Here is an 18,327-nt window from a genome sequence, read left to right as displayed (position 1 = left end):
AATGGAAGAAGCCGGAAGTGCACAGTTGCATGTGGGAGGTGGGGGGGATGCTCCCGGAGTGAAAGGAGGTGAAGGCAGTGGAGGGGGCCACAGGGGACCTCATGGGGAGCTTGGATTTATTTTAGGAGCAATGGGACCAGTGAAGGATTTGAAAAGGGGGAGTTGTGTGATATGACTGACTTCAAGAATATAACTCAGGTTCTTGAGTAGAGAATGGATTGAGGAAGGCAGAATAGAAGCCAGCAGGAGATTACTGCTGGAGTTCTGGCTAAGTCTCGAGGCCTTGTGCCCCAGGGCCAGGGAAGCAGGAACAAAGATGGACTCAAGAATAATTTGTAGGAATCTGCAAAACTTGTAATGGATTGGAGGTTGGGGGTGGGAGAAGCGACAAATCTATGATCTCTGCTTTTTTTTGTTGCTGGATCAAGTGGTATTGTGGGACCATCCCCGTGATCAGACGACTGTAGAGGGTGGGCAATAGGAAAATTAAAGGTTTATTGGCTAAGTTATGGGTGCTTTCATGAATAGTCTTTAAGTGAGGGCTTGGGTTGTTGGTACTTTTTGTTAGGATTATGTTTTATTGATGTACAATCATAATAATAACTGCTATAATTTGGATTTTGAATGTCCCCTAAAAACCCATGAGTTAAAGGCTTGAACCTCAGGTGGTGCTAATGGGAGGTTATAAAACTGTACTAGCTGGGGCCTTGTGGGAAGCCTTTAGGTTACTTACTGGAGGTGTGCCTTCAAAGGGAATTATGGGACCCCAGCTCCTTTCTCTTTCTCTCTTTGCTTCCTGGCCATCAGGTACATAGTTTTGTTCTACTACATGTGCTACTGTGATGTGCTGCCTCACCACAGGCCCAAAGCAATAGACCAGCTGATCATGGACAAGAACCTCCAAAACTATGAGCCAAAATAAACCTTTTCTCCTTATAAGTTGTTTATGTCAGGTATTTTGTTATAGTAATGGAAAGCTAACAACAATGAAGTCTCTTAATAAAGATGGTGACACTAGGAAGATGCCCAATAACAAAAAGTGCCTGGAGCTTATGGGGAAAGTATCATCATGGGATGGGACTTAAAAAAAAAAAAATCACAGTAGTCCCTCCAATCTTCAGTTTTGCTTTCTGAGACTTCAGTTACTGGTGGTCAACTGCAGTCTGAAAATGTTAAGGGAAGTATCCAGAAATAATTCATAAGTTTTAAATAGCTTTTATTATAGTACATTGTTATAATTGTTTTATTTTATTATTAGTTGTTGATCTTTTACCATGCCTAATTAATAAATTAAAGTTTATCATAGATATGTATATATAGAAAAAAACAGTATATATAGGGTTTGATACTATTCTCAGTTTTAGATATTCATAGGGATCTTGGGACATATCATCTGCAGATAAAGGAGGCACTGTTGTAATGTTACCTTTATTCACAGATACATAACTTGTTTTAGAAATACAAATAAAAATTGTGCACTAATGTTCTTTTTTGGGCAGAGGCAAATGTTAGACTAGTTAGGTATTGCTGCTGAACAAGAAAACATATTAACTTTCCCCTAAATATTTTACATGACTACTCACTGATCCTGCTTTTAAAAAAGAGTCCATCTATGAAAGAACCAAAAATATGCTTTGTTTTTATTCAATAATTCTAATTTTACTTGGTAGTAATCTGTACTTAATTTGTGAAGTCAGTGATTATGTAATTTATAACATTTTCTTTGTGTTACATATAATTAATTATACAAGTGATGCATATACCTATATGTAGCAGGTGTACACAATTTACAGGAGGGGATTAAGTGGTTGTTTTTTCACATTATACAAACAAAATAATTGAATTATATTTCAAACAAATTCCATTATATTTCTTGAGTGAACCTTTATTTTTATATTGCTTTTTACAGACTATTTTGCTTCTTTTTTTATTTAGGGAAAAATGAGTTAATGTAAATTTTACCACCTTTGTCATTAAAGGTCTGAGGAGATTTAATATCCACAAAGGAATCATGGGAAGAGCTAGAAGGATCTATTCAGTGCAAGAATACGTGCATGGGTCAACTATTCTAATTTTTATTCATTTGTGTCTTCAAAGCATAGAAGGGCAAGTGTTCTTTCTTGTATAAATGTCTAAATTTGATGATCAAGGACTATCAGTGGTTTTTAAAAAGAGTAGTATGACAATAATTATGGCATGAACAGAGAACCAAATATCAATTAATTCTTTTTTTGTAAATGTAAAGCCTTTTTTGGCATAGGCCTTCCATGTGTGAACTGGCAATATTCTCCTAAAACATTATCTAACGCAACTAATAGCACGAATGACTTTTACCTAGTTTAGCTTAACACTGTAGGCAAGGTTAAACTCATATGCACCTTATATTTTATTGCAATTTTATTTTTATTTTTTTATGGCTTCATCATAATTTGGTGATGCCACAGGCTTAATGTTCTGTTTTTATCTTTATTAGAAGCAGCACTGTGATTTCTATTTGGACAATAGGTGGTGTTACTACTCTCATATTAAGGACTCGTAGGAAATATTTCTTCATGCGTTCAGTTCTTGAGAGAGATTTGCTCTGAATTAACTTACTATAGTGTGTTTCTTATAGTGATCACATTCTCCTTTTGCTTTTGCTTCTAAAAAGAAGAGTCAGTCAGATTTGAGATTCTTATTTACTGAATGTGAAATGGCTTGGGTAGCACATTTTTTTATTATCCTCAGGCTTTGTCTATCTTGTCTTCTTATCTTTGATTTTCCTCTGTACCATAGTTTCAATTAATTTTTAAGTAACTTTTTTTTCTGGAGCTTTGCTCTCCTTATCTGTTAAGTACTGGTTGTATTAAGGTGCTATATAAATAAGTACATTAAATTGTCCCAAATTTGAAAATGTACTGAGATTTTTGAGGGTGGGGAGTACTTTCCAGGGAAATCCAAAGTACTAGGGAAAGCTCCCCTACTGACCATCTGGATGTTGGAAATAGCAGGGGACTCAAGCCTGTCCCTAAAATCTAGGGTACTTACTCCTATTCTAGTGAGTGTTGTCCCGTCTTCTTAGGGTTCACTTTAAATAAAGCAGATGAAGGCCTCACTGTGAAGGGAAGCAGTGGGAAGCTCCAGAGTCTTCCAAGAGGGAGGCTCTCATCCTGTGGATATTGTATCCCTTCTATGTAAAACCTCATGTTCACATTAAAAACAGTGAGCAGGGCTTTAAGGGAAATGAAATGACAACAGTTAAAAGTCCTCAGCTTAAGCTGGACGTGTAGCTCAATGGTAGAGCACATGTTTAACATATCAGAAGCCCTGGGATCAATCCCTATCAAACCCACACACAGAAAAGACTCCAGCTCAATTATAATCACATGCCAAAGACACTATCAAATAAAAAAAATAATTGCCTTGCCATCATTCCTCAGATGCCTTAGAGATCTTTGATGGAAAGCATTGAAGGCCTGAGACAGTGCTGATTAGAAATCTTAGAAAAGCACTCGAGGACCAAAGAAAAACGGGAAGATCCAAATTAGGACTCAGAAACTATATATTTTAATTTTGATGAGTGATTGACACTAGGGAAACATGTAGGGAAATGAAGATAGAGATATAGCTGTTAAGTCTAAGGCAACCAGAATCACTATAAAAATATTTTGAGTATAGAAGAATATTTAAGTGTTCAAATACAGACTCTAGAAATTGTGTTTCCTGAAATTTGGTAGAAGACGTATCAGAAACACACACACACACACACACACACACACACAGAGAGAGAGAGAGAGAGAGAGAGGCACCGTCATTATGAAATTATGAAGACTGAAGGTCACAACTTCTGTGTGTGCCTGTCAACCCATTGGATACCATTTCCTGACTTTCTCTGTTGTTAGATATTTTTAAAAAGGAAGAGAGAGGCTGGGGGTGTAGCTCAGTAGTAGAGTGCTTGCCTAGCACATGTGAGGCCCTGGGCTCTATCCCCTGCACAGGAAAAGGTAAGTTAATTAGTAAATAATGTAAGAGAAACTAAGGAATTGTTGCTCTGATATAGTTTTACGTAAATTTGACCTTTCTTTTCATGTACTAAAATTATACTTCGCATACAGTACACACTTGGACATGCAGAACCTCTTGGGGGTTACCTAGACCTGAGTGGAGGTGGTCACTTACCCCCAGTGGCTTTCAGCTTGATGGTCATTAGTTCTTCAGACACCTTGCCCTTTTTGATAGCTTGTGCATTGAGAGGACATCCAGATAAGCTGCAGAAACAGATTTTATACTAATGTGTGAAAGACATATTATTTCTTATAAAAATTAGAGTTTTATTCACTACCTACTATTGATGTTTTATTTACTTATATCATTTATTTTTTACTATTGAGGTTTTGGTCTGCCCACTAATTATATATAGCCCATAGTCTCTTTGTACAACATAATCAATAAATATCTATTAAAGCAAAGGCAAAAGACCCTCAAGTGTGGATTTTTTTTTTTTTTCTTTTGGCAGTGCTGGGGATGGGTCCCAGGGCTTCTTGCAAACCAGGTAAGCACTCTACCTCTGAGATTCACCCCCAGTCCTGGAAAACGTTTTGTGTTGTACGTGGTTTTTTTTCCCTTAAATCAAAGTACAAATAGTCATTGCTGCTACATAATCATAACTTAATTCATTATGTTCTCCTCTGCTGTACTCATGTGAGTGCACTGATGTAGTGGTAGCTACTTTATTTTCCATAAACATGAAACTGTACATATAGATTATGAATGATGATGGTTTCTAACTGGTCAAAATCCCATGAAAAATAAAGCAGAATCCAGTTCTTGTTTTTATAGAAAGCATAGTCTGATCGTTACAGAATGACTTAAATGAACAAGTCAAACAACTCCCCACTTTTACCATGGCAAAATCAGTCTGGTTATGGGAAAATTTCTGATTTTTCCCTTTAACTGTTAAAACATTGTTTTTTTCATTTAAAAAGCCTCTACCCTGAAAGGAGAATAAAGGGAGCTGCGGCAAGTGTATTCAGATGCAGTCCTGGCCGAGATGGTCTATTATTCTGTGGCGGTGTCTATAACCCTTCCCATTGAATAGTTGCACTCCTCAGCTACACTCCTTTCCTTTAATGTCATCTGTTTTATTTAAATTGCACCAATATGATAATGAAAACATTGAACAAAAACTGTTTCCACCATTTACGATCAGATAATTTCGTTGTTTCAAGCAGCCATTCTTTTCTAGTTCCGTTGTATCTTTGTAGAAATGATTTTTAGATCAAAATAAAAATGATGCTAACCAGTAACTTAAAATATTTTTCATCCACAGAAATGTGGTTACAATTCATCTATAAAACAATCATTTTCAACCTGAAGTTTGCAACACTGTGAAAAGTAGACAAAAATATTTCTGGAGCAAAGCCCTTCATAAATGTGAATCACTATATTTTTAAAGAATAGTAAATTATTCTACATTAATATTCTATGAAATATGAAAAAAACTAACATGAAAATATAATAATAAATAGTATAGGTAACATCATATATAAAGTGAAGGTTATGTGGTTTGCTCAAATTTGATAAAAAGACAAATTATTTTATGGGGAAAAGAAAATAATGAGAGACATAAATTGAACTCGGAACCACAAATTTCCATTCTGGAAGCTGCTCACTGTCAATCATGACTGAAATATGCTTTCTTATTATTTCTTTTTCTGGAGAGTATGTGCAAGTTTGTCTTGTTTTATTGTTACACGTTGTGTTCTCAGAAAATGATCACGAAAGGGATAAATATTTAGTTGATCGACTGCATATTTAGTGGTGCTTGTAGTAAGTCTGTTTGTAATATATTGGATAGTAGCATGTCCTTTGAGGCCCTCTGACATTCTTTCCTAAAGGATAAATTTTGTTTAGATAACTTGTAGTAAATTTCTAGGGTGATATAGAATTATAAAAATGTTAATGAAGTATCCATCCATAATCACATGACTTAGAACTGAAGCATATATTTATGAAAGTGAGGCTTTGGTTTAAAAAATGCCACTTGATATTTATTCTGTATCTTCTAAGATATTGAAAATATTTTAAAAAAACTAGGCAGGAAAAATATTTTAGAACTCCTTTCTCCTTTTGAAGGTGGAATTTGGCAGGTCTGTGGTATAGCCTTCAGGGTTTGGAGCTCCATAATGAACAGGCAGGAAAAATAAATGTGCTTATGTGACTTTGAGCAAATTTGAAACTCTATTAAGGCATATCAAAGCAAGGTAAGCTATATCTTCATCTTCCCTCTTAAAGCAAAATGGAAGGTGACACAATTAATGGCACAATTGATTTGTGACAGCTGTTCCTGACTCCACAATAATGATCCAAACTCAGAATAAAACAAGATGAGCTATGGTAGACTTTAGCCTGCATTTGAAAGATATTAACAAAACAGAAAAACAAAAAACCCATAAAAATTCAAGTTTTCTCAGTAAGCAGGTTTCAATGACAACCTTGAAACAAGTACTTCCTGGAATACTTCATTTTCTGATGCTTTTTATCAGTGAACAAACTGAACAGTGTCAAGATACTCCAACTTTGCTCAATTTGTACAATGCTTATACACAAAGCATCAAAGATTTCCCGAACCTTCACTGGGTTTTCAATTAGCGTTGGGCACAGTGGCCCGCAAGACTAGAAAGAGGACTCATTACTCATTGATTGGAGAAATATGTCATAATTCTTTTAGCTTTTTTCCTTTAGGTAGAAAGCGAACCAAAAAGCTGGACTAAGATCGCTCTTGTCCAATAAAGGGCTCAGTTGAAATACACAACACTTGGTGATAAAGGAATTAAGTCATTGTGAAACTATAAAAGGGTTTTCTAAATCTCCCTTCATCCTGTTGTACACTTAGCAGTTGCTAAGCCATTTTCTTTCTGGCTGCTGTAGATGAGTCACATCTTCCTAGCAGCAAAATAACTACAATTTTGGCCTGAAATTGAGCCAATCCATGAGAGAGAGGGAATGGTATAAATATGTAAAGTGAAAGTTTATAATTACATAACATAATAGAGTAGATATCACCACTTGGAACTGAAGTGAACCATTAAAAGACTGAACCATTTTAAAATAGTAGCATATGTGATATTTTAGAATACAAAAAAACGAGTGCACAGTTTCTAGGGCATTCGAAAACTGTAGTGAATTTTCAGAAATATAGAAAATAATATTTTTTTTATTTTTCAGACTAGTCAAATATCTATTTAGCATGATAATGTTATGACATCTAAAGTGCTGTAATTAATGACATTTAGGAGGGGTCCCACACACCCCCACCAACCCCAAGCAACCCAGATGACAACCAATCACAATAACAACAGAACAAAAAGGCAGGAAACAAATGTTACCTTCTGTGGGTGACAAAAACATTATTTACATGGCCCAGCCCATTGCAGCCTGGCAAGGGACAGTGGGGCAGCTCTTGCTTGTTCAGTTTCCAGGAGAGGGGGGCCCCATTGAGAGGATTCTCCTTCTGTCTCTTGGCAGCCAGGGGACAGCCAGAAGCTGTGCGGTGTGATGTGTATTTACCTGATATGTGACCTTGGCCATCACACCCTATTACAGGACATCTAGAGAGACACAAGAGAGACATTACCAGCTGGGGAAAAGGCAGAAACAGTTCCATACCATCCTGGAGGAAATTCATGAAATTATAGACATTTAAAATAGGCTACCACCAGTAGCAAACAGCATTGTACTAATAGTAATAGTCTACAGGCTCTGATCTAAGCAATTTTCATGCATTATCTCTTTTAAAATTCACTGAAAACCAATAGGATAGTGTTATTATCCTATTTTGTAGGTGGGGAAAATGAGGCTTATAGAACTTAGCTGACTTGTCACCTATTTTATAAGAAGTGGAGCCAAGTTCAAGCCTGTACTTTTTAGCACTAGAGCTAACTACAAAGACAACAAGTTATATGGTTTCTGAACAAAGACCAAAGCTATAATGTGTTTACTGCTTTGATCAATGCTATATAGCATATTGCTCCTGAAACTGGAATTTTGATTTGCAAATATTTAAATATTGTATTTAGAAATCTTGAAGAGAAAACAATTTAAATGTCTATAACTACACTGTATTGTCAAAGACCTGCTAGCATATTTCTTAGAGGAGGAAATTCAACTTAGATACAATTTCACCTTACACAAAATTGAAATCTCAGGAGAAGATGTGGCTATATTTGTCATTTTATAGAACTTCCACAATGCTGCTTTCCTTTAGAACAACTAAAATTTCTTTTGCATTGTCAAAGAAATATGGAAATTTAGTTCTGAATGGGAAAATGTTCTCAAACCTCCAAACAATCTGACTCTTGCTTCAGTAGTCCTGGTGTTCAGCAGGGGACTCAGTTGATGCTCAATTGCATCCCAACCAAGGCTCCTCCAATTTGGCCAACAAGACACAGCTGACCCAATGTTGCACTTACTTAAGTTCAGGGTCTTCTTTTTCTTCCTTGGTAGGGGTCATTTTGACACCCCCTTTTCTTGCACGAGGACAGCCGGACAAGCTAAAATATATAACCAACAAAGAACAACACAAAAACAAGTGGTCTCATCAGTCCTACTGTGGACACCCATGCTCCCACCTCAGAAAGGGATCATTCCTACCTCCTGTGGGAAGCATAGTTTCCAGTCACATGCCCGGACCCATCGCAGCCTGGGGTTGGACACCTGGAAAACAGAGCATGGTCCCCAGGTTAGGGGTGGGCGGGGGACTATGACACATTCTAATAGAATCGAACAGAAAGACCTGCTTTTGGGTGGATTCTTTCTGCTTAAATATAACTAGCTTTTGGCTAAGAATTCATTTTTAAAGAAAAAGTTAAGATAAAACTACTGAATGATGCTGGGTAGACAATGGCATTAGCGCTTAGTTATCATATACTTGTTTTTCTTTTTTTAAACCTTATATTGAAAAGAACTTGAATGTGAGCCCACAATTTACTGCTGGGTTTCTGTCTACACCATGCAAAGCTCTTATCTTTCATGTAAGAAGAAGTGTTTTCCAGATTGGTTCTATGATTAATTTATTTTCTCTGATATGCTGTCCTGTCATGATAACCCATTAACTCCACATGAACAACAGTGGTATATGTGAATTCCAGAGACTCAGAGCATTAATATTATCACCAGAGAATTTAAATAACCTACACCTGGTCCGTCTTGCCTCATGACCCAAGTTCAGTATTATCTATTATCAACAATCAACCATTAAGGAAGGAGAAGGGTGAAAGAGGAAAGGGAATCCATTTCTACTTGAAACGCTGATTAGGAATAGGTTTCAAAATACGCTAGAATAAATACGGATTTTCATCTTTAAAAAAAAATCCCCAATGAAATGAAAACAGAGAGACCATCACAAAAATTTGCTTTTCTGAACGTTCTTGTACAGATTATCTTCTATTATTTCAGATCTCCACGCAAACAAGAATTCCATTTGAGAAAAAGCAATAATCCAAAGAAAACCATGAATACTATCTCTTTTCTTAAATTGTATCCCAATGAACTTTCATGAAATGTCAATTTCCAATGTCATATTCTGAGGCACAAGATAGGGAATAAATACTTTTTTATTTTCCAATGAAATTTAAAAAAATCAACACATATCTCTTTCAGCTAACTGGTAAAACCTGCACAAGTCTTTAATCAACCACTTAAAGAGATAATATGTATTCTCTATTGTAAAAAAGGTTTGCATTCTTAACTTTTTCTATTAACATTTTTTAGTGAAATATTGCTTTATTAGCATAGTGCAATTATGAAAACACCTGGGCCAAATAATCCTTTTGGGGGGGATTTTCCTTGAATATCTAAACAAGAGTTCAATGAAATAACTTGTATGGAAAAACTATTGGTAGTATTTACTAGATGCCAGAATAAAAAATGTAAATACCGCATAGCATAATAGAACCTCTCAATGTATACGCTTTCGAAGTATTACCAACATGTTTTTGAAATAATGTTTAGAGAAAATACTTAAGAGAACTGATAGCTATAATTAAGATGTGGCAAATGTAGAAGTGATTAAAATATTTTAGTGCATCCTACTTTTCAATCTGTTATGAATTTCTGCTGAACATTCTTCTAGTTTCACCTAGAAAAATGGAAGTCCAATAAAATGATTTCTAGAATCTGTTCTGACACACGAAATTGTTCTTAATACTTTGAAAATGAGAAATGAGAAATGTATATTTCATAATTTTCTTTACTATGTCTGTTAATAAAACTTGAAATTTTTATATGGGTTCATTATCAAGGTTATAAGATGTATTACAATTTTTATCATTATGTATGTAATAAAACAAAATATAAAAAGAAAAATGAGAAATTTTGAATAAAGAAGATAAAATAGGAAGAATAAAATCAATCAGTAAATATCAATACACAAGTAACTTTGAGATCTTAAAGATGATGTAGAAACCAGCTAAAAATGTATTTATCAACCAAAAATGAAAGGTTGTTGCATGATTTTAAACAACCATAAGGTAAAATGTCAAATTTTCTTAAAAATTAGATGATATAAATGCTTTGTCATATCTTCATAAGTCTGACTTCATAAGTAAATAAATTCTGAAATTAACAGACAAGAGTTTTCTGGGCATGGTGGTGCACACCTGTAATCCCAGTGACTCAGGAGACTGAGGCAGAAGGTTTGAAATTTCAAGGCCAGCCTTGGCAACTTAGTGAGACCATGGCTCAAAAACAAACAAACAAACAAAAACAAACAAAAAACCCAACAACACTGGGAGATGTAAGTCAGTGGTACAACATTCCTGGGTTCAATCCCCAGTACTGAAAAAATAAAATAAAAAAGAAAGGAAAAGAGAAGAAAAAGAAGTATTGGTTTAATAATTACATTATTCCTTAAAACTCTATTATAAAATTCTCTCAAAGCAAGAAAATTAAATTACAGTATCTTCTTAATATTATTCCAACTTTTTGGTGAAAGAGTCGCTTTGTTATTATTTAGTTAGGTACAGTTTACTACTCATTGATCACATTGACAGTGAACAAGGAGGGTCCCATGGGGGTGGGGGCGCTACGAAGGGCAAGGAGGGTCATGCCTCCTGACACTTACTTAAGCTCCTGAGAGTTAGCAGCCATGAGGGACTTAAGAGTCTTGTCTGCTAAAGGACATCCAGAAACACTACAAAGGAGAAAGAAAAAAGTATATACACCACACTGACATATACACACCTGACTCAAAGGGCATCCTCAGTTTGTAATATATGTTAAATTACTGGTGAGTGCAGGAGGGGAAAAAATAACTGTGTTTGAATCTGGTTTTCCTACTCTAATGAGTCTGTTTGCCAACATTTCAACTGTTTCTCATGAACTCAGATTTGCTATTTATCAAACGAAGGGCTTTAATCCAATGAGACTCCCCAACTCTGGAATTCAGTGATACAATGATTACAAAGTCCCTTCTCATTGCAGCACCAAATCATGATGACTGAAACTTTTAAACTAGTGCTCAAAAGGAAAGCAGATCATGTCAGAAAGAAGGTCAACAGAAAGATTCAACAACAAATTTTGCACTGTTAATCTCTCTAAGTCGTTATCTGCCCAGGATCGAAGGTACTGCTTCTGTAGACACACTCCAGCCACTCTATTGCCTTCACTTAGATTTAGACAGGACCAAAAAAGCTGGACATGAACCCTAACTCTATTTCTATAACCTGGATGAGAAAATAATTTTTTTTGTGTGCCAAGAATCATGACACCTGTATGTCATAATTTTATTTCTGAAAAACAAAATAAAACCCAAACCAAACTCACTCACTCTCCACTTCCTGATCCAGATAATATCTTGTTAGAACAGATGATGTTAAGTAATTGCAATAGAGCAAGATGAGGAAAACCTGACTGTGCAGGAGGTTGTTAGGTACCTGCGGTGAGATGCATAGTTTCCTGTGACATGGCCACTTCCATCACATCCTGGTGTTGGACAGCTGGGTCAACAGAAAAACACATCATTAGAGTCAAGCGCATTTCACAGATTCATTTACCCTATCTGATTGATTACAAAGTGGCTTTTCCCTTCAAGATAAGTTAACATTGTATAGGGCACATACAGAAGCTAGTGAATTAAGGATTTATATTGTTTTTTATGTAAGAATCAGTACACTAAAAGAAAACAGGATGCTGAATTACTTTCTTAGTTATCTGTGTTCAACATCATATTCAACTCTCTGATTCAAATGATGTAGGAACATGATACTAACATGTATATCCTAGGGATTTTGTAACTCAACAACAATCAGTGATGTTCTACTTCTTTGAAAATATGAATTCTATAAAAATGAACACTGTAAATTCATGCTTTATTTTGATAGCAGATTTTAAGAATACTGGCACCAATGATATGATAGATTCCAGACAGGAATTTTTCTGAGTTTTTAAAACCAGGCAACCTAGTAACTTCATAAACATTTTAGAAATCACTGACAGCAAAAGAAGAAAATCTTTCACTGAAATGTAAGTGGATATTTTATATGGGGAAGTTTCTGACAGCACAGGAACAGTTCAGTTGGCAAAGCTTGTGAGCAATTTCACCCAAAGCTGTAACCCAATAAAGACAATCCCTAATTCATGACAAGACCAAGAATAGACAGACTCTCAGGATAACTGCCAAAAGTGTTTCACTGTGATCTGAACCCATAAATTTCACTTTAATTCAAATCATGTCCTGGGGTTTTTATGTGTGTTTAAAAAATAATGCAAGAAGTTAGTTATCTTTAAAAGTTTTCCTTCCACAATCAGTAGGTTCCTTGGGTTTTCAGTGATTTAATTTCCTCTGATGCTACTGGAAAGTCACTTATTTGGAGTAAGCAGATTAACCCCAGTCTGCTTAGTGCTATTTGTGGAAGTGTTAAGAATCTGAAGAAAAAAATCAATTACATCATTTGTACATCTTATTTTTTCTGACATCATGCTCAGAGTGAGATCTTACCTATATATACTGATTACAGAATTTAACCATTTGAAGACATATTCTGAGATAGATTAACAACATTCCAATATTTTCTAAATTATCATTTTCTAAGTATTTTTCCCCTATGTGGTACTTTCCAATAATTTTCAGGTATATAATCTAAAGAATCTACAAGCATTAGAAGTCTCAAAGGGATGTCAGACTTTCAGAGCTTGATTCAAGCTGAGTAAACTGACCCTTTCCTTTTCCTGGATAGGATATTAGGAAGCTAAAATATATGTTAAAAAGTAAAGGAAAAACTAACAGGGATTAATTTGTGTGTGTGTGTGTGTGTGTGTGTGTGTGTGTGTGTGTGTGTGCCCTTCATCTCATCCATTAAATGCAGTCAACTCTCTTCTGAACATTATTTATCTGGAACAGTGAGAAGGTGGGAGATCTGGTTCAGTTGCTCACTCTCCACTTTGGAATGCATCGCCACCTAGTGTTCCACAGTAGCATTGCATTTATTTTATTTTATTTTTAATTTTATTTTTTCAATTACATTAACATTGTCAAAAAGGCAAAGAAGCCACAAATGATTTTTAGATAAATTAACTATGCATTGCCTATGAAATACAGCAATAAAATATGCACTTAATTAACTGATAATTTTTGTAAAAAATGTTTGGTGGTATATAAATGTCAAAAAATAAAGAAATAATTAGCGAGAAATGTTTCTGTTTAGGATTCTGGTAGCTAGATTTAATTCCAAATCTATGGTGAAAAATCTTACATGATAACATGTGCCAATACCCATTAGGTGATATATTCTGGGGAGGTTTGCACATGAAAATATCAAAATTAAAGGCAGAAAATGAGTTAATTTCCTTAGTAAGTGGAACTCAAACTGTATACAAATTCAAGAATAGTTGACAAAATAAAAACTTCTAAAGTATAATTAATTTAATGGTAGAAACAAAGTTAAACATAATAAGGTAGGGTGACACTATAAGTAGCAAGACTTCCATAAAACATGCTAACATAGATAATATATAAGTAAGTGATAAGCATCAAAACACTCCTTCTGCCTGTAAAATATATGCCCTGTATGGCCTCTGAGAGAGTTGATTTCCTAGGAATTCATGAATATGCTAAAAAAATTATTCAAAACTTGTACAAAATCTTTGGGATGCTTCCTCTTTTTGTATTTAGCTTTGTTTATGTGTGTGTGTCATGAGTTGTGCCACTTAACAAAAAATATCTTGTATGACATTAAGTTTGCAATGACTTCCGGTGATTTCCAACAATCCACCTTCAAAAAATAAATGTTTGCCATTTTTGAAGACATTAAAAAAATATTGTGTGGAAAGAAAATCCATCCAAAGATAAGCAATAGGACCACATGGGACTCTTATGTATGGCTCACCAAATGGCCTCTTGGAAAGAAACAGTGTTTGATGGAATTTAAGTTACTATATGTTTGATACCATCCATTAAGTGTCTATCCCCAAGTCCCAGGTAAATACTGAACTCTTCAGGGACAAAATATTTGAGCCAATAGTGATTGCCTATGAAATCCTTAAATAATGCACAATCTGAACTTACTTAAAAGTCATTCACATGTTGATACAACAAGCTGATGCTGGACTGGGAATAATTCAATTGTACATAGCCTACTATGTACAAAGCCTCTGTACTTGGCACCAACATTTGAGATGTATTCCCAGGTCATTGTGCAAGTAGTTTGGAAATAAGAGGCAGCACAGTATATATTATGCACAGTTATGATACCAAGTGGAGAACAAAAACTGAGGAATAGCACCTGTGCCCTCGGGGCCTTATTCTTAGTGAGGAGGCAGGTAATAGTGAGCAGAGGTGAAATGAGAAATGTCTGGAAAGAAAAGATCCAGAAAACTGAGCAGGCATATCAAGTCTGGAAGGTAAGGAACTATAGTAGAAAGAAGACCTCTGAGGGAGCAGAGGATGAGCCCTATAGAAGCCCCAGGGACAGAATTCTGGGCAGAGGAACAGCAACTGCAAGGACCTGGGGCAGCATGCTTTCCTGGTGTGCTGGGGGGAAGCTGGAGGGGAAGGGAGAAGACAAAGCTCCCTGCCCTTGAGGGCTGGAGGATGTGAATCTGGAAGTCACAGCTGGAGATGGCAGCTCCAGTGAATGTAGACAGAGCAGAGAAGAGACCCCAGGTGTGCTCTGAGACATCAGAGGGCTGCACTGAAGTCTAGGAAGAGAAAACGGTGAGAGGGAAGAAAAGTTCCTAGATAAGGAGTCCTGGAAGTCAAGTGAGGATGGTAGATTACAGACTTTGGAGGAGGGTGAGATCAGCTCTGTAGCATCTTGCTGTGCTGTCAGATAGAACAGGAGGATCAAGGACATCCAAATGTGAGGGAGCTCCTGCAGAATTTAACAAGAATGGTGACTTTATGGTGGTTTTACAGTGGTTTTGGTGGAAATAAAAACCTCCTGCAGAATTTAACAAGAATGGTGACTTTATGGTGGTTTTACAGTGGTTTTGGTAGAAATAAAAACCTGTCTGGCAAAGATTCAGAAGGGAAACTGAGTCACAAACTTCACAACTTTCTTGAGAATTTCAGTTGTAAAAGTAAGCATAGACAGAGAATCCAGGTAGACAGTCTCCTGGGTCAGGAGAAGTTTTTAAATTTACTTATAATGGAAAAATCTGAGTATTTTATGCAAAGAGATATAAAACAGAGATTATAGGCACCTGTTGCCTAAGTGGAAAAGTTACTGTTCACTGGAAACTCTCATTAACTGGCAGCTGTAAATGTATTCATATGTGAGCATAGTTGATTAGTATTTAATCATTTATATTTGGAAAACAGTTTCCTGTATTTCATTCACTCACTCACTAGTATTTCTTGTGGGTACCTTGGTTTATATTTATTTTATGTTCATTTCTAATTGATACTTGAAAACTGTACATATTTAGGGTATGGTATAATGTGTGCTTTGATACATGTATGCATTGCACTGTGTAATAATCAAATCAGGGTAATTGGTCTTTAAACTCTTCTGAGTCAAAGCACTCCTCAGAGAATATAAGGAAAATCATTCATTCCTTTACCCAAGTTAACATTTTGTATCAAGTGTTGTAAGCTTAGCAGATTCCCTGAAGTCAAGTTTTAGATACTCTGGGGTCAATGAACCTCAAGTTGGGAACTTCAGGAGAAAATATCTGCATTTCTAATTGTTCTAAGTCATTTCATTTTTTAATCAACAGATTTTCAGTTCTCTTAGCATAAGACCACATCATGTCCATTTTTTTAACAGCACCCTTATCTCAACTGCCCTAAGAGTCCTAAAGTCAAATGGACAAGCCAGATATGATTGCCAAAAATTATGAACTAGAGTCTCTCAACTCCAGGATCTTACAGGGCACAGCATTGAATACCACTTACGTGATTAGTTCTTTTTTGAGATCTCTTGCATGGAGTTTAGGTTTAGGGCTTGGTATAGAGACCTCTCCAGGAAATTTTTTTTCCTCTAAATTTTCCAGAGAGTTCACTGGATCTTTCTGGAAAAAAAAAGAGAGAGAGAGAGACAGACAAAGTCATTAGGGAACCCTGAAATGACAACTCTATTTGAAGTGATTGGAGTCAAATTTAAGTTGTGACTTAAAAGATTTAGCTAAAATACTACAAAGAATTTGTATAAGAAATAAGTAAGATAATGAATAAAAGGGTATGTTCTGATTGTTAGGGACCTTTACCCTAAGCGAAGAGTGAAAAATTATAATTGGTGGGGAACATCTTTGAAAAATTCACATCTTAGCAAATACAATTATAGAGGCATTTCTTGAACTATGTAATTGAGTGAATATATTAGTATGTTTCAATTTTTTTCTGTGTAATAAGTACTTCCTAGAGAACACAGGCATAGTTCTTTATAGCAGTCACAACAGCAGTAAGATGAAAGGAATATTGCAAAAAAGAATCACAGAGTTTAAAACAGGAGTCTAGATTAGCAGAATGCTCATTCCAATATACAAATAATTAACATCTAAATTATGTGTTTAAATCTGTAATAGCTAAGACCATGATGTTTAGCCATTTAATTTCATTTTTCTGGATAATTGCTCTTATTTTCACATGATTTTCTTGTTTTTCTTCTCTTTTTTGCTAAGTTAGTATCTTGTAATGCTTTTGATAATTGGGTGGTATTTCTTGTGGGATATTACTGATTTCCATGTTTTTTTTTTAAAGCTTAATATTGATCTTGATCCCATAAGGAAGAGTCAATAATCTTTCCAAATCATTCATTTACCAAGTAGTATATTATCTCACAGAAAACTTGTGATGGTTTTCCTCAATCACATAATTAACTTACTTTCATTGTTAAGCTTATATCCAGTAAATATAATACTTTCTGGATTTAAAATTAAAATCACATTAATTAATATGGAAAACAATATTCTAAATCTTGAAAATATTGATCTATTTAGGATGAGCAAACTATTTTGGGTTGTTCAAAGTAAATTTCATTTTTTTAATGGGTATAAAAATGATACAACATAATATAATTTTAATGATTCTGAATCTACATTCAAAAGCAATGGTAAAACCAAATTCCTGCATTTTCTAAACCAAAGAAAAATTCTGAACACTGATCTCATCACTAAGGCAAATGTAAATTCTTTCCTCCTTTACTTGGGTAACAGTTCGATTATTTTACACATGAGTATGCTATGTGAATACAGTGGTAACTATTTCGAGTGATATGATTATCAGATCAAATTAAAACAACCTTGTTTGGTACAATTTCTGTCTTCGGATTGTTTACAATGTTAGATATTCCATGCTACTTTACTGAAAAATAAAACACTAGTTGATTTTGTAAAATTTATTTCCAAGTTACACATTGAAAGAAGAGTTGCAGATAGAAAGAACTAAATGGACTAACAGACTACAAATCTATGGAATGGTACTATAAGTTCTCACTATTCATTGGACACCATGTACAATTACACTATTAACAGACATATCACTGTTTTATTTTTAGCATGTTCTGTATATTTGACTTTAGCTTTTTCCTTGGTATTTGAGAAAATTTCTCTACCATTTCTTTTCCTAAACATTTAGTCATGGGAATAATAGTGTACTCATAAGAAATGAAGATTTATTTAGGCAGAAATAATTTTAAAATAATGAGATGGACTTTAAAAATATAATATTTTCTGAAGATTTCAAATGAATTAATTTTTATCTTACAATTAAAAAATGCTAGCTAATAGAAATATACATTCAAAAGGCAAGAGAAGTGTATGTTTCAAAATAGTTGTGTACCAGCTGCAAAGACAAGTGCTATTTTAAAGTCACCTCCATGGAATTCTCAGCAAGACAGATGACTGAAGTTC

General features: G+C 35.0%; 1 protein-coding gene across 3 annotated transcripts in view; it reads right to left on the bottom strand.

The window, feature by feature from the left end:
- The window catches only part of LOC124959450 (suppression of tumorigenicity 18 protein), a 106,589-nt gene that overhangs the window by 9,946 nt on the left and 78,316 nt on the right, over positions 1-18,327 (bottom strand). For all 3 annotated transcript variants that reach the window (XM_047517909.1, XM_047517911.1, XM_047517912.1), the window contains 7 exons: positions 16,373-16,488; positions 11,913-11,975; positions 11,102-11,170; positions 8,632-8,694; positions 8,451-8,531; positions 7,368-7,589; positions 4,159-4,247 (listed from right to left, as the gene is read on the bottom strand). In XM_047517909.1, coding sequence (XP_047373865.1) covers positions 4,159-4,247; positions 7,368-7,589; positions 8,451-8,531; positions 8,632-8,694; positions 11,102-11,170; positions 11,913-11,975; positions 16,373-16,488 — 703 coding nt within the window. The remainder of the gene's footprint in view (positions 1-4,158; positions 4,248-7,367; positions 7,590-8,450; positions 8,532-8,631; positions 8,695-11,101; positions 11,171-11,912; positions 11,976-16,372; positions 16,489-18,327) is intronic.

Source organism: Sciurus carolinensis, chromosome 1, assembly GCF_902686445.1.
Source record: "Sciurus carolinensis chromosome 1, mSciCar1.2, whole genome shotgun sequence".
Classification (NCBI taxonomy): Eukaryota; Metazoa; Chordata; class Mammalia; order Rodentia; family Sciuridae; genus Sciurus; species Sciurus carolinensis.
The sequence above is the reverse complement of the archived record's forward strand: the minus strand, read 5'-3'. Positions and strand labels throughout refer to the sequence as shown.